The sequence below is a fragment of the Manacus candei genome, unplaced genomic scaffold, assembly GCF_025592945.1.
Source record: "Manacus candei isolate 608988 ecotype Guabito, Panama unplaced genomic scaffold, ASM2559294v1 h1tg000028l, whole genome shotgun sequence".
NCBI lineage: Eukaryota > Metazoa > Chordata > Aves > Passeriformes > Pipridae > Manacus > Manacus candei.
The window spans coordinates 43413001-43435283 of NW_026138076.1; the positions used below are offsets into that span (position 1 = coordinate 43413001).

Here is a 22283-nt window from a genome sequence, read left to right on the forward strand (position 1 = left end):
TCCTCTTGTGTTCATTTACACTTAAATATCTCTCAAACTAATGTTTGAATGGCTTTCTGAGTGAAGGGGAATGCAATTCTCCCTATTTGTGTATGGGAAGTAGAGACACAGAGAGTAGGTTTTGCAGGGGAGAGGAGGGATTGTTTCAGCACAGACATGCAATGTTAGTGGTAGGAAGCAGGCTTGCCCTGGTTCAGAAGTGGTGTCAACTCTAGGTTATGTCCCAGAGGATGTACCCTGCACTTGGTGTATCAGTTCAGACACAGTGCCAGCAAGATGCTTTTCTGGCTTCCAGTCCAGAACTTGTTTGCATCTGGGATGAGTGAACAGATCTCTCATCTCAAGGCACCCAGCTGTACAGATATGTTCAAGTTACTTTTTAATGTTCACAGGGTGAAGAGTGAATACATTCAGTTCTCCTTTGACCTGCATAAGTGCTGGTTCAACTGATTAGCATCTATCTTTATTGGAATGGACATGGTACTGGCCTTTATGCACCTGTTACTGTAAATCTTGCTGTGCCTATGATGCTAACTTGGATAATATCAAAATAATTTAGGCAAGTGCTTGGGGTTTTGCTTGGCTTTTGTTTGTTTTGAATAGGGAAGATGCTAGCCCTCTTCTGCTTGAATTACTAATCAAAGGTAACCAAGTAAGTTGACTGTGGGCTCTTAAAATATTGCGTGAATTTTTCTCCAGAGGGTTTTGAGTAAAAGAAACTTTCTCTGAGAGACTGTTCTTTATATTCTCTATAACACCAAATAAATCTTTGCTTTCAGAGTGTATGTTGGTGTCTCTATACTCATGACACATTTGGCTGGGGTTTTCCTCCTTAAATTCGTTGTATCAAAGCAATAACATAAATCTAAGTTTTTATTCATCAGCTTCTCTCCAAGTTTTGTAATTTGCTAGAATTAAATTGGGAATCTGGGAATAATATATGATCATAGATACAGTGCATATCATGCAGGCTTATTTCCAGAATGTCAGTAGAGGGTTATACTAAATACTTTTGTTTTATATGATTGCAAAGATTCTTTTGTAGCTTGGGACATTGAGTCTAAAAGCAAGAAATGTGAGAGGTATCTGGCAAGAGAAGATAACATGAATTTAATTCTAGCATTGCTACTGTTCTTTACTATGTTCTGATTGGCCAGGAAGATCTGCAAAAAGAGTCTTGGTCACGACTGTATGACTTTGAATACCTGTCGGGGAGAAGAGCAATCCAGGGTCACAGTGCTTTAAACACTGGCAGTTGGGTCTCAGGAGAGGCTGGATGTGTTGCAGTTACCGGAGTGGAGAAAATGTAACTTAACTGCAGTGAGACCAATACTTTTTTTCTTTCTTTTCAGCTAAACTAAGTTCAGTTTAGGTTGGTCTTTAAAGATTTATTAGACAGTGGCAAACAAATGACAAGCAGGTAGTGTTTGTATAAGACGACACTGTGTGTATGATACTCCTTTCCCAAATAGTTGGAAAGCTTCAGCCCTGCATTCATGTATTAGTCATTTCAGCCATTCAGGAATGAATTGTGGATCATCAGTACACATATTTTCTTTTAGATAGGGGTCACTGCAGGACTGGGCTGAGATTTGAGTAGCTGCACACCTGATCTGCTTTTGAAGGTGCACCTGTGCTAGCTGTACAAATATACATGCACTTGTGTATTTTTGGGCCTGAGAAATCCCTGCTTTATACCAGAGAGTTCATAATATTTGGCAGGATGTACGGACTATGCCAGTAAAGAATTATTTGTGATATATGAATATATATTATGTTTATATGTATTGTTGCAGTTTTAGCTGTTTTAGTTATGCTGTCTGAAAGATGACAGGCTTGTCACAATTTTGGCTTCTAAGAAAGATTTATTCATTTTCAAAAAATATTTTACGTGGTCACTCAATCCAGGCTGATTCCAAGCCCGGGCACTTTAGGGGGATGTTCTGTGACTATTCAGGAGGGTCATGCAGAGGTCAGGCGTGCTTCATTCTAAGAAACTATTTTACAATGCAGAGGTCAGGCATGCTTCATGCTAAGAAACTATTTTACGCAGATTTGGGAATAATACTGTTGTTCGTGGTTCCACACAGATGGTACCAGACAGGAAGAAGTGGAAGGGGAACTCAGTGAAGAAGAACGCTGGTTTGGAAATTCTTCAGAAACTCCTTCAGAAGCATCATATGGAGAAGTCCAGGAGAACTTTAAGTTGTCTCTCGAGGACAGAATCCAAGAGCAGTCCACTTCCCCGGATACCTCTTTGGGAAGTGCAACGCCGAGCAGCAACGCAGCGGAGCTGGGATCCATTGAAAATGAGGCACTAAGAGACACGTTGCAGAGCAAAGAGCACCTTTCTCCTGATGTGTCATCTCTGTGTGAAGAAGAGCCTCCTGGTCCAAATAAGCCACTGAGCAGTAACCTGAGGCGGCTCCTGGAGGCTGGCTCCCTCAAGCTGGATGCCGCTGTTACAGTCAATGGCAGAGTTGAGTCCCCCGTAAACCTTGGCTCGAACGTCTCCTTCTCTCCACCTGCTCATCACGCCCAGCAGCTGAGTGTTCTTGCCAGAAAGCTCGCTGAGAAACAGGAACAAAGTGACCAATACAATGCAAGCAGTCACTTTATATGGAATCAAGGTAAGTGGTTGCCAAACTCAACCACCACCTGTGGTTTGTCCCCTGATTCAGCTATCCTGAAACTGAAAGCCGCAGCCAATGCCGTTCTGCAGGACAAATCTTTTTCGAGGACTGAAGACCCCATAAGATTTGAATCCTTTTCCTCACCTTTCAGTTCTCAGTCAGCCAGCTCCACGTTAGCAGCTTTATCTAAGAAAGTGAGTGAAAGAAGCATGACTCCTGGGCAGGAGCACCCGCCTCCGGCGAGTTCTTTCCTTTCTCTGGCTTCCATGACCTCTTCAGCTGCCCTTCTCAAGGAGGTTGCTGCAAGGGCTGCAGGCACCCTCTTGGCTGAGAAGAAGAAGTCGCTGGTTCCCGAGGACCCCCTGCAGCTTTCGGAGATGAAACAAGAGAAAGCAACTCCACCACAGTCTTTGGAATTATTGTTACTACCAGTCCCTAAGGGAAGAGCATCCAAACCCACTAGTACAGGTATGAATACAATTTGAGCCACTAAATAGAATGTATTTGTTTTGCTATAGGCTTCTATAACATCTCTTCAATGGGTCTGGATTTGGTTTGATTCCATGTCTTATGAGAATAAGAAATAGATACTTTAGGTGAACAATAGAAAAGCTTTTTAAGATACCACTTTGAGACCAAGCTGTCACAAATTTTTCCATATTTGAAAGATAGGAGTGTACAGTTCAGTACTTTTTTTCTCTTTTATTCCATACAATAGTATTTTCTTCTCTTACCAAGTTTAGAATAAGTCCACAAAACATTTAATAGAGAAGATCAAAGAATCCCTGTTAGGGAGCTCACAGTATCAGTGAGCATGTACAAAACTAGTGCTTTTGAAATACTGGACAAGGGAGAATTCTCCCTCCTGCTGTCTCTGTCACAAATGGACTTTTGTATAATCGCTTACTACCCTGTCCTAATTTACCAGAGTATATTATTATGTTGCCACTTTTCATTAAATTTTTTTTACAACCCTTTGTTGTTAACAAGCAAACCCCAACTAAACTGCATTTCTCTAATTTGCTCAACGAGAACCATTTTACACTTCTGACTTCCCTCCACCAGTTCCAGCTGTTGACGGTCAAGGAATGAGGCTCATAGGGAAGAAGAAACTCTCTGAGTAACAAAAGCTTTAAAGAACTGACAAGCCATGCAGGGGAATTTAAATGATCCATCTTCAAACTAAGGAATAATAATTTTTCTTTAATCTCTTTCTATAAAAAGTTCCCATCATGGATTCGTATTTCTGGTAGAACATATGACTTCAAGTCATCAGTGTTCTCCCTGGGGTGGATTTCTGCTGCAAAGGGAGAAGAAGCGTGGCAGCCATCTTCACCAGATGCACGATGTGGTTTAGTATATTAGAGCTTTGTCAGGAATACTAGCTTGCCTGTGCAAGTGTAGCAAGGCAGTGTACAGGTATGAAGCCTGACATGGATGTTACATAATTGCACTGCCTTCTCTCTTGACCTAACCTTTTTCTTTAGGGGTATTATGAGGTCTGATCTGTCTCTGTGCAGCTCAGGTCAAAACTCATAGGATAGAAGCTATTGGATGGAAAGCAATGCTCATCCCTCCCTTGAAAGAGAAGAGGGAGGGATGCAATAAGTTGCAGCCAGAACCAGTTTTTTGCTCTGTGTTACATGTGTTCTGCAAATGCTTTGCTGGTGTGCTTTGCCAAGGCCATTAAAGTGGCAAACTATTCTTGGCATGGATCTAGCCTAAGGTTTTCATTAGTTTAGATGAAGTCCTTTTTGGACTAGCATAAGCTAAACCAGTAAAAGGTCCTTTCATGTGGGAATAGGAGTACCCATGCTGGCTACACCAGTGTGAAAGTAGTCATTAATTTAATGTAACTCTCCCCACAAAGACTGGCCTTCATATAAGAAAGGCAGCAATGTATAGAAAGGAAGTAAGGTTAAAATTTATTTGAAGCTCTTACTTTGTTTCCTGCAAGGGGAAAAACTTGTTCACATCATAAGTTTTTACTGGGGAAAAGTACATGGTTGTAGTAAAACCCAGGCTCTGTGTTTGACCAAAAAACTGGGATTTGTCTGTGCACCTTGTACTAGGGGAGTGCTCTGTTACCCATGTGCCTGTTAAGTACTGGCACTGTACAAACTAGCTCTGATGCAGCAAATTTCAAGAAACTGTTCTCTTTGCTGAAGGCCCAAGCATACTGTGCTGGTAGAAGATAACAATGGGGGCTGATTGCCTCAGGTCCTTGGTAACCAAGGAACAACTGCTTATTTTTTATGATATATGGGACCAGTATCCCAAGGGGAAGGGTGTTTCCTTTCAGTTCATACACACTGGGCCAACACCAGTTGACATCCAAGAAAACTCTAACATTTCATAACATTTCTGAAAGTTCATTTTCTGATATGAAATGTTAACTTTATTTTCAGTAGTTAACTGACTGAAAATAAAAAGCAAGCTGTTGGTTAGCATATCTGGATGTTGATTATGGTAAGCCCAACTCCTCCATTCCCTCAGCCATGGAGAAATACATCTTGTGAAAAGAGGTCACTGTTTAGTGACCTTTGGTTGAAGACTTCACTTTTGTAAAAGTTAAATAAAGCAGCTGAATGCGTATATTTACCATGAAAATAAATGTCATGCATTCCTGATTCCTTTTGCGCACACAACCTTATGGCACTAAACCCAAAAAATAGTATTTAATCTTACAGTGCTTTATCTTTTTGTGTCTGTCTGGTTGCTCCTTGAGATTTTTTTTTTTTTATCGTGTTCCCAGAGAGAAACATCTTTTCCCAGCAGGCATAGCTTGAGTGGTCTTTTTTTTCCCCCTTTCATACTTTGAACTTCTAATGCACTGATGAGTTTGCTTTACTGTTATGAATCTGATTCACTTACCCACCAGCAACATCTAGCTTTGGTTATGAGATCAATACTCAGTGAGATTAATTAGATGTCGACAAGTAAGGAACAGCAAAGATGGAGGCTATTTAAAGAGGAATAAGTTAATAACAAGGGTATGCCTGCTGCTCTTTTGTCCACCACGTTGAGCTATTTGCTCAGAATTATTTCAGGCAAAAAGCTGGAGTCATGGCTTATCCGAGTGTAATTGCCTCTGAAATGGCATGTCAGGTTTGGTCAACCTAATCATTAAGTGCATTTTTTTTTTATAGTGAAGTGGTACAGAGAAGACTAACTTTTATATCAGTTGGTTAATGTTGCCAGTTTTATAAACTGCTCACACCTTTGGGATGAAATTTAAAAAGAAGTGTGGAATCTCTATTCTGATTGTTTTTGAAGGACCGTGGGTGGCAGACCTTTATTTTACTGACTGAGTGCTTGTTTGGTGTAACTTTTTGCCTGTAGTGCTTGCAATTTTGTTCCCGAAACTTCTTTGGGAAGCAAGCACTGACTGATTCTCTCCTCACTGGAATAACTCTTTCCAACCAAATGGCACTGTGTGATATAAAGTAGACATCAATATAAATGAAGGAAAGCTGAAGCCCATGTTTTTTTTATTCTGAGCTTTATGCAGTATAGTATAGAGCTAACGTGGTTCAACTTCGGAGTGCATTGGCATAATTCCTGTGTAGCACTAATTGTTAGTTATCACTGGAGTCACATGCATTCATCCCAGTTCTTTGTATATTTTGTAATGTGCTAAACCACTGATCCATCTTGTTTGCCGACTTATTTTTAAGGGGGTCAGAAAGAGATAATACCTTGTAACACATTTCTTTTCTGGATGATAACCAGAGGCTGGAGAAAAGATGTGGTAGAAGAAAAAGAAGTGATAGGTAAAAATGCTACCCATGAATTTTTTTCTGTGGTTTGTCTTTCCCCTGCCTTTTATGAGGAAGTAAAGATGTTTAAAAACTGAAACACAAGTAATTATAGCATTGGTTTTGTCTTACTCTTTAGAGGTGCAGAGAGGAGAACAATTTGATATGTTAAGTACGATAGAATATTTCACAAGGAGAATTTCTGAACTTGTAATAGTGCACACTGACATTGTGTCCTTTTTCTGTAGTTACATAATGACTACCTAATCAGTTGAATTACAGTGGTTTTGTTTCCCACTTAATAGCAAGAATTATATTTTAGGATGTGACAGATCTTTCTGGGGGTTTTTATCACTTAGTTCCTCATCGAGGGAATTTGATGTTTGCTATATCCTTATCAGTAGAAAAAGACCCTGATAATAATGAAATTAAATAGTCTGAGGGAATTTTTGAATAGCAATATGCACATTTCTGAGCTCTGAATCTTGTCTTTTAAAGTGAGGAAAAAGGCATCCAATTCCACTGTAATAGTAGGCCTTTCTTTATAACAAAGAAGGGGAAACCATGGTGAGAAGATGGATGGATGGTTGGTTGTGCAAAGTCAGCCACGAGGAATTTCTCTTTCCTTCGAACTTATGACTAACCATATTTGCCTGATCGATGCCACCAAATCCTTTCCTTATCTTAGGTGAACTGGGCAGTAAAGTCAAGTGCAGACATTTAGGAAGGCAGATTTAAAGCCCTGACAATTAGAGGAGCAGAAGAAAACCTACGACCCGAAGACCTTTGATGGCTGACATAGCAGCAGTATCTGCTCAAGCCATAACTAAACAATTTCAGCGGCAGGGCTTCTGAAGTCATTCACTTCTGGTGTTAAATATATCTGATATGCAATACCAGCATGCTTTTCAGTGAAGCTGTGGATTCTCCTATGCTTTATATCCTACTTTCCTGCTGGCTGACCATCAGATATGGAAATGGATCATTTTTAACAGTTAAGCATATTTTCCATACCCTACTACAGCCAGCCTTTGATAGGAAATGAAACTGCAAAGTGATGATTATAAGAGGCATTCATCTCAGTTCAGTTAAATTATAAAGAACATTAGGACCAGGTGAGGTAGAGTAGCATCCTCTACTGATTAGTGAAAGGATGTTTGGGGCATTAACCTTTATAAATTATGGTGACCTTTCTTAGAGGGATAATAACTAGATAAAGGGGAAGAGGCATATGCGACGGGGAGGAACTGAAATTTCTGGTACCCGTTGTTGTTTAACTGATATGTCTCTTTACAGATGAAACTCTAGCATTGAAAAATGATATCTTGACTGTGTTTGCAAGGGGAAAGTATTTGCCAAGTGGCTGTAAAGGATCCTCTCTTTTTCTTCCCCCTTCTGCTAAGCCTCAGAAGAGGAAGGGGGAAAACCTTTCCAGTGTCCGATCTGTGGTTTGGTTATCAAGAGGAAGAGTTACTGGAAACGGCACATGGTGATTCACACAGGTTTGAAGAGTCATCAGTGCCCACTCTGTCCATTTCGCTGTGCACGCAAGGACAATCTCAAGTCACACATGAAGGTAAGAGAAGTGTTTTCTGACAACCAAAGTACTCGAAACATCAGTCAAGAAATGATGGTATAACAAACCTATTTCATTTGCATTTACAAGAACAAAATTTCCTTAGTTGTACTAAGAATGATGCCTTTCTTTAAGCAAAGAGGCCATAAAAAGATAAAGAAATAACTTTTATTCCCATGCTTGCCTTTCCGTTTTATGCAGTGTGGAAAACTACCTTGGGTTATGTCAACTTGGTGCAGCACAAGCTGTCTGTGACTGACTCACTTCTGGACCTGGAACCACGAGATGCAGGGGTGTTGGGTTGGGATGTGGCATGCAATCACATCAGTGCTGCTTTTCAGGATGCCAGCTAGTAACTCTGCGTGCCATTGCATCACACTAAGTGGGCAAACCAACTTGGCCAGCTCTAACAGAAAGCTCCAGTGCTTTCTACAGACAGGCCTGCAGTATTAACTTTTTTCTTGTTGTGGATTTTAACTGCGGGCAGCTCAGCAGTGAATCATCCGAACCAAAATGAATGACAGATTATTCTGTAATGTTTTGTTTTCAAGTGTTTCCATTAACTTTAGAGTGTGCTCTTAACTCAGCCTAAGTTTCAGGCTCGAACTGAAGATGACCTTTTGAAGGAATCTCTATCTGTGTTGATACAGAAAAATATAAAAATGTAAAGAAACTTGGTGTCTGCTTAGCTGAAGTACTACATGGTTGCAGCATAAAGAATGCCAGGTCTTGCAAGCCGTATAATATGCTTGATGAAGTAAAAATGATGCCTGTCCTATTAGCCCTTCAATGAAGAAGCTGAAGTTCAAAAAAATTTTCCTTGTTAATGAAGTTGAGTTTTATCGTAATAGTAAAATGGTTTATTATAATTAGCATTTTATCTGTTTTAGACAAATGTGTGTTACAGACTGGTGTGAAGGGGGACAGAAATGCCTGTGCAGGTTTCTTAGATGCTATTGCAGAATCTGAGCTCACTAGAGAGGAGTCTGACCTTCCTTATACTCAAGTAACTATTCACTTCAGTTTAAGTTATTCAGATTCCACTGATCACAAACAGCAGATCTTGCCGTGGTTTAGGTCATTGCTGGGTCTGAAATCATCCCCCTAAAGTCTGAAGGCTCATTCCTTAACACTTTAACTGCGAATCAGTGCACTACTCCCAGGCATCCTTGGTGTATCATGCTAATCCTTGTCAAGTAGGCTTGGTGTTTATGGCTCTTTCTTTTAGGACTTGGTGTTCTGTGTTGACTAGAGGGCACAGATGGCCATCCTAAGTAGAAGATGAATGGATAGAATGGGAACACAGCATGAAAAGAAACTGTTTTGGTTTGGGGTTTTTTGTTGTTGATTTGGGGTTTTTTTTATTGTTTTCAGCTGTTGACAGCCTGCACAAAAGCATGCATCACCTACAAGCTTGCTATTCCCTGCCAAAGACCTGTTGTTTTCCCCTGCTTTGTAAAGGACATCCCTATTATTCCCTGCAGAGATACAGGTACTTGTTCTCTGCTTTCTTTTGCCTTTTTGGCAAAAATTGTTTGCAGATTGAGGGCCTGTCCCTTCCTTTATGGCATGGTGATTTCCACAGGTGGTCACTGGTAGGACGTTGGAGAAAATTGGGGACTTTTTCAGTGTCTCTGTGTGCTGTCAGATTGGTGGCTCTCTGAGGCCTTTGTGCTTCTTTCTGCTCCCCTCCCAGCATTAATCCTTTCATTAACTGAGCCTGCATCAGCTTAAACCAGACCTCATTGTACAGCCATGTAACATGTAGTGTTAATTATTTGGTAATATGGAAATTATGACCAAATAGTGCTCAGTTAGAAAACACTGACGTCAGAGACAGGCCCAGAGCTGCTTGACTCAATGTAAGAGATTACAGCCTCCTTTAGCCTTACTGTGAAGGCAATATCTGAAGTCTCCTCAGTCAATGCAGTCCAGTCATGCAGGTCATGATGGAGTTGGGGGTCTTTTTCTGGTAAAACTGCTCCCTATTTGAGATGAAAGTAATTGTCTATAAAAACTATGTGGTCTGCATTTTCATTTTGTCCTTGTTATAGTCTCATGGATAGATGTAAAGAATCACAAGGACAACAATCTGAAAGTTTATGTTTCACCTTAATGTCAATCAGTTTCCTACATACTTTCTCAATTGACTAGGCCATTTGTAAAAATATTTTCTATCACATCAAAATTGAAACAGGTGAATGAGGTAAGGGCGTGTTAGTCATGTGTCCAAAAGTACCAGACATAATTTGAGGGTTTTTTGGTGGAAGTATAAATAATTGATAACCAAATTAAAAATAAAAAGTACCAGATTTCTTTTCTCATTATACAACAGTGCTCCTTTTGAATCTGTGTGTATATGAGATGATAATACCTGGCGCATATATAAGCCAACAGCGTTCAAAATGGAATGAATACACATCAGAAATGGTACAGCACAACTGGGAGCTACTTAGGATGCAGTGTTCTGATTATGCCAGTAGGTTGTTTCAGTTGTCTTCATTGTCTTACTATCCTTTGGGAACCACCTGGCCTATCTCCTTCCTGGCAGGCAACTTGTGAAGGCAGAGCTGCTTCCAGCTCTCCAGCCCTGTCTCCCTCCCCATGAGGCAACTGTGGCTACAAGTGAAGACACATTTTTCAAAACTAAAAATGCTACTCAAAATTAAGGTGCCAGGTTGGTGTTTGTTGTTCACTATAAGCCAATTTTTTTATTCCAGAATGCTATCACAAATCAAGCTTTTTTCCTTTAGTGCTGCTCTTCAGTTTTCAGGTTTTATGCTCTATTGATAAAGGATGACAGGCAAAACCTGTTGAGGTGTTCGTGTCCAGCTGCAGTCCTCAAAAAAAAATCTAGTTATCTTATCTATCTTTCTTCCTAGGCAGCATAGGCAAGGGTTTGAACCACCTCATGTTTTTTCTAGGTTCTTCTTAGGTATTCTCCTTGAAACTGATTATTCAGTGATTTAATTTCCATGAGTGGTTTGTGCGAGTCCATATGGACCTTCCTTACTGTCTGTATCTTTAGGTTAATGACAATAGCTACATAATATAAATACTGTGTAATTTCATGGTAATTATAACATGTCTAACTGACTGACCCAGAATACAATGTTGCCAATGTTTTTGGTGTCTTGTCACCTGCTATAGAGAAAATCTTAATAGAGAGCTGGAATGATTCCAGCCCTGACCCATATTTGGATCTACATGTGCTACCCACCACGCTGATGGAGCATTCTTCCAGCAGGGGCACTTTGCCAGGACCAACTCACAACTGGAGGCGAGGAAGTGAAAGGCGCAAGAAGGGAAACAGAAGGAAGGTTTCCACACAGACACACAGGAAACAAGGGTGGCTGAGTAGCCTGCCTTTTAAGGCACGCAGTGTTATCTGTAATTGTCATATTGTGTTTAGATTCCACTGTGATAGGCACCTTAGAAAAATCCTAAAATAGACACAGTACAGAATTTTATTAGTCTGTTTTGGAGGCAAATTACAGTGCACACATAACCACAAGTTCTGGCCCTTTTTCCCAGGAATCTGAGGGGAGCATCTCAGGACCCAATTCTGGTATCATAGTGTGGTTTCCAGGGATTCTGAGAATACTGAGCTGAAAATGAAGCTGGAAAAAATGAATGGGTAACTCAGAGAGGTGTCTTGTCCAAGCAGGCCACAAGTATTGTACTTGAGTTCTCTCTGTTTATCTAATTATATATTCAGTTGGAATATGTTTTCTTCTTGAGAGAGTGAGTATCTTATGAACTTTTTCTGCAGAAAGCAATGGAAAGTTGTGGTGTAGTTCAGCGAGATGTGTTCAGGCTTTTCTGTTTTTCCTGGTAGGGATTAAATTCACCTCAGAGCAATACCGCAAGCATCAGTCAGACTTTGGCCAGTTTGTGTCTTTGGATCATGCACATATCTTCCTCAGCAATTGGTGGACAGATAGGCTGTGAGATCATACAGATATGTTCCAAGAAAGCAACAGGATATTAGCCTGAGCGCTTGGAAGGGGGAATGAGGAAGAGGAGCATATGGCCAAAACCAATATCTATAAATGTTCCTTGTGCTGCTATATAGACCTAAGGCAGAAATGGGTGAGCTAGCCCTTCTAGCAGAGGAAAAGAAGTTTAGCATTGTGAACACATGCTGAAGCATGATGGTATGACAGGAAATGAGGAAAGAGAAGATGAAGCTTAGCAGAAAAGTTAGATGCAGTGGTAGGCAGGTCATGTGATGCTCAACCACAGGATTTTCCTGCATTTGTTGCTTATGAAGAGGGACCATGTGGTGAGGTCTCAGATTGATGCTCCTGTGTAATATGAAGAGGGTTATAATCAGCTTCTCAGTTGGGAATCAGGAAAGGCCCTGAAGAATGTAGCCAGGTGCTCACTGCCCCTTCGTGATTTGTAGGTGCTCGCTGCCCCTTTTCCCCTTTTTGTTCCTCAGCTAGTGTCAGACAACTGAATAAGCATTCCTAATCCATTTTTGTGAAGTATAGGACAAGTTATTTTAAAGCATCTTCACCATATTGGGAGAGGAAGTTGACTGTGTTTTATGAGTGCTTTTTTAGTTTGATTTAAGTTACGCTCAAAGAGCCCTGGGAGCCACCTGTGATTCCATCAGCTGAGGGGAGGCAATACAAACTTGCACAGCTTTTCAACATGTTAAATCTTTGCCCAGAGTCTCAGACAGGTGCCAAAAGTGACTTCAAGTATTTCCTTTTTAATCTTGTTACTTTTTGCATATGAGAAAAGGATAAGACAGGATATGCATTGATACCTTAAATCTCTAAGGAAAAAAAATACTGTTTTTTGAACACCTAGTCCAGTCTAGCACTGCAGAGAGGCTTTTTTTTCCCTCCCCTTTGCTTTCAAGCGAAGCAAAGAAGTAGTTTCAAAAAGAAAATACTATATAAATAACATATGTGTCCTGAGGGGAAGGATCATATCAAAACTAACACCATACATAGCACTAAACTTTTGAAAATACAATACTTTAAAAATTAGGGAACTTGTCAGAAAATAGCATGAAATGAAAGAGCAGAGGGCACATGATAGATGCAAAATGGAAAGTGTAATCAAATGCAGTTGCAGAAGGCGGCATTTTACTAAAAGAGAGTTAAAACAAAAACAAACCCAGAAAAAAACGGTACATAGGCAGGTATGACTGACTGGCTAGGATGTAGTAGCTTTTGATTGTAGTAGTTGCTTAAACAGCTGCCCCTCATGGAAATGTTAATCCTCTTGAAAGTTGGTGAGAAAAACAAAACTTACAGGAGGCAAAGAAAGAAGTGATAATTAGGTGACAGTAAATAAAGAGTGAATAGCCAGAAGCAAATATAACAGTGAATAGATTCAGCAGCCCAACCACCTTATGGTCTGCTCTTGCTTAGGAATGAAGGTTCTCAAAAAAAAAAATTCCTCTTACTCTGAGTATTTTTAAAATAATAATTAAAAAACCCTGTTAAATCCCACAAAAGAAAGGTGAATGCCTTTGTCTCATAACTAGAAGGGAGAGTTTGTGGAAAGCATTACCCCAGTTTTAAGGAAGGGGAAAAGAAAAGTTCTACCACAGCAATACTACAAATTTGCAGGACGTGCCTATGTCACTGTATTGCTCATCCCTACACCCTGGTGTATCCTGTTGGGTGGGATCACATGTATTTGTGACTGTGGTACATCTATATGGCTGGTGAATCACCAAGGATGTTAATTTTAAGTATGAAAAGACGACCTAGGAAACGTCTTATGATACCAGAAAAGTTAGTATGTCAACAAAAAATGTAACAGAAAAAAACCCAATACAGTGCTACAAATGATGTGATACGATAGGGACATGTGGTTTCTGTAAAAGAAAATCATGTGTTCTTATACTAAGATGTTTTGAGCATGTCAGGAGAATCATGAACTTAAGAATCAGTTGAAATTTCTTTGGTCTATAAAAAAGCCTTTGGCAAAGCTTCTCACAGAGAAGCTGCCAAATAAATTAAGCAATATGATGTACTATGGCAAATTAGAAATCCACCAAGAGACAGTAAAACAAAGGGTAGGAAGGAATTAGCAATTTTAAACATGACAAAAGGCTAACAGAGGGGTGTTCCATTACTAAAAGTGGAATTGTGCATATTTTAACAAATGTGATTTGCACATACTGATGACTATGGGTAAGAAAATTGTAGATGATACAACCTTATGTGCATGAATCAAGATTAGAAAAGGCAAAGATTGAAAGGGAAAAAAAAAAGGTTGACTGACTGATAAACAAGGGGGCAAATGAAGTTATTGTTGACGAATACAAGGTACTGTACCTTGGTAACCAGAGTCTAATAATGCACCTGGCTGTCTGATATAATGAACTGTAAATGCTCAGGAAAAGTATCTGGATATCATTGTAGACAGTTCAATGAAAACCTTTTCTTGACATGCACAGGAGTAGTTAAAAAGTACACTAAATATTTCAGTGTCTGGAGAATAAAACAGAAATAACACTGAAAATATGACAATGCCATTATTACCATATGGTATGCTGCCACTTCTGGTCACTACATCAAAAAAGACATATCAGAAATAGAAAGGATTTTAAAAGTTGGCAATGAAAATTATTAGTGGGTTAGCAAAGAAAGAACTCCCTTTGAAGAAAGAAGCTGAAAAGAATGGGACTGCCAGGAGGGTAAGAGAGGTGTGATCAAAGGTGGGAGGTGTGATAAGAATAATGCATGTGATAGAGAAGAAAAATCCAATTGCCTCTTTTTTTCTTTCTTGTAATTTGAGAATGAGGAGGTAGAAAGAAACTGAAAGAAACAAAACTTAAAAACTGTGACCAATAGATTACTTGTATCAAAGTCCTCAAACCAGCCTGAAGTTTGTAAGCACTGTATAGTTTTGTTGAAAAGATTGAGCACATGCTGAAATAACTGTAGAAACACAAAATATCATTTGAGAGTTGGCAGACTGTAGGGTTAATAAAGATAATAGAAGTACTTTGCCCAGACAAGGAGAACATCCGTAGTTAAAGGAAATAAACTCAGAAGCCAGAAGCCTGTAAGTGTTTCTGACATAAGTCAAACAGTAGTTTTATGGGATTTTGAAAGAAGCATTCTCTATGAGCAGGTTGTGCACTGTGGCTCGTTGCAGTGTAATTCAGAGAGATCCAAATCTGGCAGCAGCTGGGCTCAGACTGGGACTTTGGGGAAAACCTGCCAGCCGCACTCTTGTCTCCTCCTGCCTGTGACTCTTGCAGGAATGGCCTATTTGAGTCTAAAGAAGACATCTGATGGTTTGAGTAGCATTAACACAGTGTAAGAGCCATTCTCTGTCTCATGGAGGGAGAAGGCAGCTTTTTGGACTGCAACATTGTGTGGCCTAGATCTTCCCTGTGGCTTTCTGTGTAGCTCTACGGGGTTTCTTGTTTTTCATTCTGCAGCAAGTAGTTACTGCCTTGACTTTTCCCTCCAAATAGCATAGAATGGCCAATTCTTGGCTCTTTCAACTGCTGTTGAATTAGAAAATAAGGGACAGTGTTTTCTTTAGAGGGACTTTCGCTTCGGTTTCTAATAGTGTTCAAATTTTTAAATGAAAAATATTATGTATTTTTGAAAATAAAATAATAAAAATATGTTAAAATCTTCTGGTGGCAGTTGACTTTGGACGTTGTAGGCTAAATATTGGACTTGATGTTTTTTCATATGTTTTTTGTTTTCTAGATCTAAAATTTTTCCTTTCGATACGAAAATATTTGGGCTTGAATTCTGTCGTTCCTTCGGCTGCAAGTTATAAATGTACTTTGTTTTATGAGAAATCCATAAAATTTTTCAGCTGTTACTCTCTTTGGGCAGGAAAAAAATCCAAATGAAATGAATCAGTCACTCCTATTTTCATCCATTCTCAAAAGATATTGCAGGGGTGGCATGCCATACTCCCAAGAAGAGAAGGTGGGCTCCCACGTTGACTCAGCCTTCTGAAGGCATCGTATTGATGACTGTGATAAGGGCCTCTAGAAGAAGTGGTTAAATAGGTAGGCAGGGAAATGTTGATTGAAGGGGATCCTGGAGAGAAATCCTGACACAGAATCTCAGTGGGTGTAAGAGATAGAGTTGCCATGGTGAGAGTGCTTGCTACCATCAGTACATCTTGGTGCTCTTCATGAAGAGTGCTGTGAATACTGACTGCTGTGCTTACAGACCATCCTGTTTCCAGTAGTGTAGACAGGCAATCTGCTTGGCATTTCCATTGTAACCTGTTAATATTTAGGATTTATTGTGCTGCTGTTCTTCTGTGAGGTTGCTTTGAATCTGTTAGGTTACCATTAGCTTCTCTCTTTTTCTTTTTTTTTTGTTGTCAGGTGCAGTTATAAGATTCCAGAATTACTTTGTCTGTAAATGTCATGCTTATAAAACACTGAGAATGTCATTCTGTGAAACAGCTGGCCAAGAGAAGTTCTCTCTCGCTGTGTGTTTGTCTAGTACTATTCTCTGGAGCCCTGGAAGAACTGCTGAATGAAAAGTTATACAGCACTAGTGAAATGTGTCTTCACTGAATGCAAAAAGCACAAAAAGAGGGACATCTCCCAGCTTCATGTTTTAGCAGACCAGAATTGAGGTCTTGTGTATGTAGAGCTAGGGAATCCTGGGTTGTGACCGAATTCCTCTTACTACACAGAAAATTAACTGGGCCAAGTCTACAACCATGGGAAACTCCAGCCTGAATTTTGTCAGGGCTGTGTTTGGGAAATGCTACTGTTACCCCAGAGCTCTGCAGTGTCTGCACTAGGACTCTTGGGATGTAGATCTCAGCTCTGCAGGAAACTGGAAAGTGCTGAAAGCCTTAGCTAAAGCTGGGTTTTCTAAGCTCCCTGGTGTAGAGCTGAGCTTTGATTAGAGCCGAAACTCTCAGGGCTTTTGGACTCCCAGATTGTAGCAGCAAGTCTTGGATCCCTGGCACAGCTGGCTGCTACTGAGCCAAGCCCAGGGAGCAAGGGAAAGAGTGCCACTCAGTAGGGTAGGGGAATCACGCCTTGTGTGCCAAGAGTTCATTAAACCTTTCCATGTTTCAGGTGAAATATTTTGCTTGCAACAAATTGCCATTTTCCAACAGAAATCTGTCTCACTGAAATGTTTCCAACCAACTCGAGTCACAAGTGAAAACTCAGTCTGGTGCCAGTTTGCCCTGATCACGTGTTCATCAATTAGTAAGGAACAAATGTATATATTTGCCAGTCTTTTTGCAGAGACTAGCCCAGAATGCCACTGTCAGGATTTAAAATTTATTTGTGAAGTCACAGTGGAAGAACTTTTCAATAGAACTGCTGCTATTACTCTGGGCTCAGTTGTTCCTTCCCTGTAACGAGTACTGTATTAAACAAGAAATTGTATAATTATATGTATGTAATTTATATAGTGTGAGTGTGTCTGCTCATGTAATGTGTTAGCCATTACATATGGGTGGATGGGGTTCTCTTTAAAAGGTAATCAGGATCAAACCTAGTACCCAGGATACTAGGCATTGTGTTCATACTGGAGCATGCAGGCTCTGTGAGAAAGAGCCTGCAGTCAGAGTATGAGGACAGTAAGATTAACTGTGATTCTTAATAGACTGTTAGAATAAATTGCAAACACCATATTTTATGTTTGTATTTTAACATAACAGAGCTGTTTATTTTCTGGTAGAATTAATTTGCAGCAAACTATTTCAGTAACTCCTTGGTATTGCCAGGTGCTGTGTTTTTACCCTAATAATACATAAATCAATGAAAGACATTGCTATGCAGGTTGGTTTGGTTTTTTTGTTGGGTTGCTCTGAACAATTTTTATTTGTGAGGTTGCAAAGAATGATGGTGTTTTTTTTTAATCAAGAAAGCTACTAGTTACAGTTTGGAAGTCTTTATGTACTGACAGGTCATCAGGATCTGGTTGTAAGGACTGTTTGATCCAAAGCAGACTTCATCATTTCCAAGCTGCAAAAACAGATGTTCCTGATTTTTCTGTTTTCAGTTGAGCCTGATGTTTGTGTTCTTTGACTTACATGTGAAAGAATCCTACTGTTCTTAGTGCCTTACTGCTTTCCAAGTGCTCACAATGAAGAGTTGACTCATTAGTTAGCATCATCTTTTTTATTTAAAATAGCATGAAAAATGTAGAGTTGAGATTTCTACAGTGCTATTAATCTGTTTTGCTTAACACATGCTTTTATCTTTCGCCTCTTGAACCAGGTTCATCAGCACCAAGACAGGGGCGAGACCTTTCAATGCCAGCTTTGCCCTTTTACCTCCTCCCGCCACTTCAGCCTGAAACTCCATATGCGTTGCCATCAACATTTTCTCAGGACAGAATCTAAAGTGAAGGAGGAAATACCAGAAACTGAGGTGAAGGGGTCACCACAGCTAAACAGTGACTCCTGCCCGGGACCACAGAGGGAAGGAGGTGGACCTGACCTCACGGGATCAGCATCTGTATCTAAAACACCTGATGTGGCTGGGCAGCCTGGTGGGGGTGTTCCACCTTTACTGGTGAAAGAAGAGCCCAAAGACGACAGTGGTGTCTCAGCTGCACCTTTTGCTCTTAGCACTGTTGACAGAGCCCCCAACAACACAAAGCTGAAAGACTCCTCTGACTTTGTGGCCAACACAGCATCAGCACTATTCAGCCAAGACATCTCTGTCAAGATGGCATCAGATTTTCTTATGAAGCTGTCAGGTAATTGAGCAGCAAGCGGCAGCATCAGCTGCTCCTTCACGGGCTAAGAAACACTTTGCCTTGGGTTTGCTAAGTCAAAGAATTGCAAGGAGGGTAACCTTTTAGCTTCTTAACTTAAAATTTCTTGTTTCTTTTCATAGGAGAGGTGCATGACGGGGGGAGGAGGGGAAACAGTGAGAAAATAGAGTGATTTTGCTGTTTAGTTGCTGGGATTGGGAGTCAGAACTTTTTATCCAGGCTTTGAAGTTCATTGACAATTACCTTGGCAAATCTCATTTGGTGTGTTTTTAAGGTATGCTCAGTACCTGCAGTTCTGGTTTGAAATCACACTGGTTTGAATATTCAGCTAAGTTCTCTGCCTTTACACCCCTGTTAAAAAGGACCAATAAAGTACTGGTCACCTTCCTTTCAGAGTAGTATTTGAGGTCTAAGTATAAATACGTATGAAGTATGAGTGTTATTGCATTTCTCGGTTATTAACACTTTTTTAAAAACGATGGTCCCTGAATCATGAACAGCTTTTAATTTTTTTATTATTTTAATTGAAATCCCTTTCTAATGCAAAGCATGTGTTTAGTGGTTTTTTTACTGTCAGATTGTTGCTGTAGGAATGATATTCATATGTGAGACTCTGAAGTGGAGGATGTGTTTAGGGTGAATCTGTTATATTTTATGTACTCTTCTATTGATATGACTGAATACTTCAGGATTGTCGATATGCTGGGGAGGTGCTCTATACCAAAGTTTTTCAAAATTGGCCTTGAATTTTTGAAGAGAAAGAAGTCAGGAAAATGTTGCTGAAGAAACTTCTGTTTCACAAGGAGATGTCAGTTCCTAGGGCAAGTTTTAGACTTTGGAGATAGAAGATAATCTTTTCAATAGAGAATAATTAGTCACCTTCCTCTTTTAAATGGAAAGTAAGTTACATTTTAGCAAATTTTATTGTCACGTAAACTAAGGAATTAACTCTGTCTTAATGCCATTGCCTTGGTGGAACCACAGCCATTTATTTAGGTGAGGCTTGCAGTCCTCATCTGCCCAGATTTTTATACCTCTGGGATCACAGTTCTGTGAGGAATTGAGTACAATGGGTAAACACAAAAAATCAAGACTGAGGCTTCACGGAGCCAAGCTGGAAAACAGGAAAGAGCTAAGGGCAATCAGGAGTTGAATTGGGCTGGCACAAATGGTTTGCTGTGTGGGTTGGAAGAAGCCATAGAACCCGCTCTTTAAAAAAAAATTAATAATCCATTGATATAATTTATTGCTATGACTAACGAAAAGCGGGCAGGATGAGTCTGTTTTGATTTGCTTGTACATTTTTTTTACTTGAGTTTCAAATTTGGCCTCTATGTGAAATCCATTTCGCATTGTCTAAGAGCTGTCCCACACGTGGGGTTGTTCTGATGTCAATCTTTAGATTTGGGTTGCTGTGCACGAAGTGGCTCCTGCACATCAGCAGTACTGACCTGGAGATGGTAGTGCTCATGATGGCTGCATGTAGCAGAAAGCAGGAGAGGGGGGGGGAAAGCCTGAAAGCTGAGAAAACATACAACATTTAACATTTTGATGTGCTGCTTTTCGTGTAGCAGTTGATGGGAAGCTGTCTGATCTATTGGCATCAGAAAAAGGACACATAACGTACGTTATTCATGAAAAAGGCCTATGCAGTTATTTTATGGTGACTTACTAAAGGTCTTCAAACCTGACTTGTATGCACTGTTACCTAGCAACATGTTATAAAGTCACTGGGGGAGCGAGATGTATGTGTAATTTTGTATGTCCGCATATTTGTATTAAAATGTGCTGCCAGTCACCAAGTTTGGTACAGAAGAAGAGCAATGTCTAAAGGAAGGGAATTTCTTTTCTTCTGAGATTTATTTTGTTACCTACGTTTACTGCGTGCTTTCCTCCATATAGTGTGCATAAATTTAGAGGAGAAGTAATTCTCTTTTAGCAAGTTGGCTAAGCATTAGCTGCATTTTAACAGTTTGCTGTGCTGAACGAAGTTCCTTTGAGTGATTTCTTTATTACCACAGTCTTGTTAGGCCCATCACAGCTTCAATTATTTGCCCTACCTTTCCAATGATATAAATCTTTTGACATCTCAAATTGCATATGCCAATTGCAACAGCCAGCACAGATTTGTGAGACCAAATTATGTCAAAACAATCTAATTTTCTTCTCTGACAGGCCTTGTGGCTAAGAAAGAAGCAGTAGATAGATACACAGACATTTAGAATTTGGCGTTTATTCATATTGAATATTGATGGTTTAAATGAACGTTTATTTTTGCTTGCCAATGCTTATTGCTCCTCTTCTTGGAGGGGGCCTGTTGGTTCTCATTTCTGTGCAGTTTCAGCCTCTGCTTTTTCCAAGTGTGTGACTCAGAGGAGCGCTTGTCTCCCTTCAGACCTGAGTTCCAGTTTCCAAAAGTTTAACTGGCACACCAAGGGTGAAAGATGGTGCAAAATTGGTGTTTATTAAGTGTTGGGAATTTTAAAACTGAATCTTAATAAGCATGTGTATAATCTTGACACTCAGTATTATTTCTGAGTGTACTGTGCAGCACCTCTCTAGTCTAGATGAAGTGGATGTCAGATGGTTGGAAAACAGTAACACTGAAAGTAGTCCACAATCAAAAGAGAAGAGTTGCAATCAAAAGAGATCTGTGAAAAATGTGCAACTGTTCAACAAACAGTTGCACAAAACACGAGACCAGGAACAACTATCTAGGTAGCAGTTCTGTGGGAAAGGAACAGGAGTTAACAGCATCATACTGGTGCTAAAAAGGGCATAATTGTACTGGGGTACAATAGAGAAATAGCCTCGAAGAAGGGGGAAACAGTCCTGTTCTTCTCAGTCTTTCTGAAGCCCAAGGTTTTGGCACTATAGCTTATAAAGAGTGCAGATAGATAGAAAGATTTAAAAGGATACAGTGGAAATGACTGGGAAGTTTAGAAAACATGTCCAATGAGGAGAGCTAAAAGGGAGTAGACTGTGAAGCCCATAGAGAAGACTAAGGAGAGTCATTAATGACCCTTTAATGCATTAAAATGTTTGTCATAGGGAGAAGGAAATAATCTGTTGATGATTCATCATAAAACCATAGAATTATTTGGGTTGGAAAAGACCTTAAAGATAACCTAGTCCCAACCCCTGTGCCGTGGGGCAGGGACACCTCCCACCAGACCACATTTCTCAAAGCCCCATCCAACGTGGCCTTGCAAACTGCCAGGGATGGGGTATCCATAACTTCTCTGGGCAACCTGTTCCAGTGCCTCACCACCCTTCACAGTAAAGAATTTCTTCTGTATATTGAACCTAAATTTCCCCTCTTTCCGTTTGAACCCGTTACTCCTTGTCCTGTCACTGCAGTTCCTGATGAACAGTCCTCTCTGACTTCCCTGTAGACAGATGTAGGCAGATGATGTCTATCCACCCATATCCACCAATGCTTAGCCCTGTCATAGAAGGCCACCAAATTCATCAGGCATTATTTTTCCCTTAGTTAAGCTATGTGGGTTTGTTATCACCTCTTTGTTTCCTATGTGCCTTAGCACAGTTTCCAGGAGAATGGAAATTATTGTAATTAATCATAAAATCATAATAATTAGGACAAAAATTA

The 22283-nt window shown here is 40.0% G+C and overlaps 1 protein-coding gene across 9 annotated transcripts in view; it reads left to right on the top strand.

Annotated features, from left to right (window-relative positions):
- ZNF827 (zinc finger protein 827) overlaps positions 1–22283 on the top strand; it is a 106235-nt gene that overhangs the window by 24068 nt on the left and 59884 nt on the right. For 7 of the 9 annotated variants that reach the window (XR_007905038.1, XR_007905037.1, XM_051790897.1 and 4 more), the window contains 3 exons: positions 2091–3101; positions 7795–7967; positions 18172–18655. Coding sequence is in view for 7 of the 9 variants with exons in the window: in XM_051790897.1 (XP_051646857.1) it covers positions 2091–3101; positions 7795–7967; positions 18172–18655 (1668 nt within the window). In the remaining 2 variants the exon portion in view is untranslated. Of the gene's footprint in view, positions 1–2090; positions 3102–7794; positions 7968–18171; positions 18656–22283 lie in introns of those variants that run through there. The other 2 variants (XM_051790899.1, XM_051790898.1) reach the window with 2 other exon arrangements.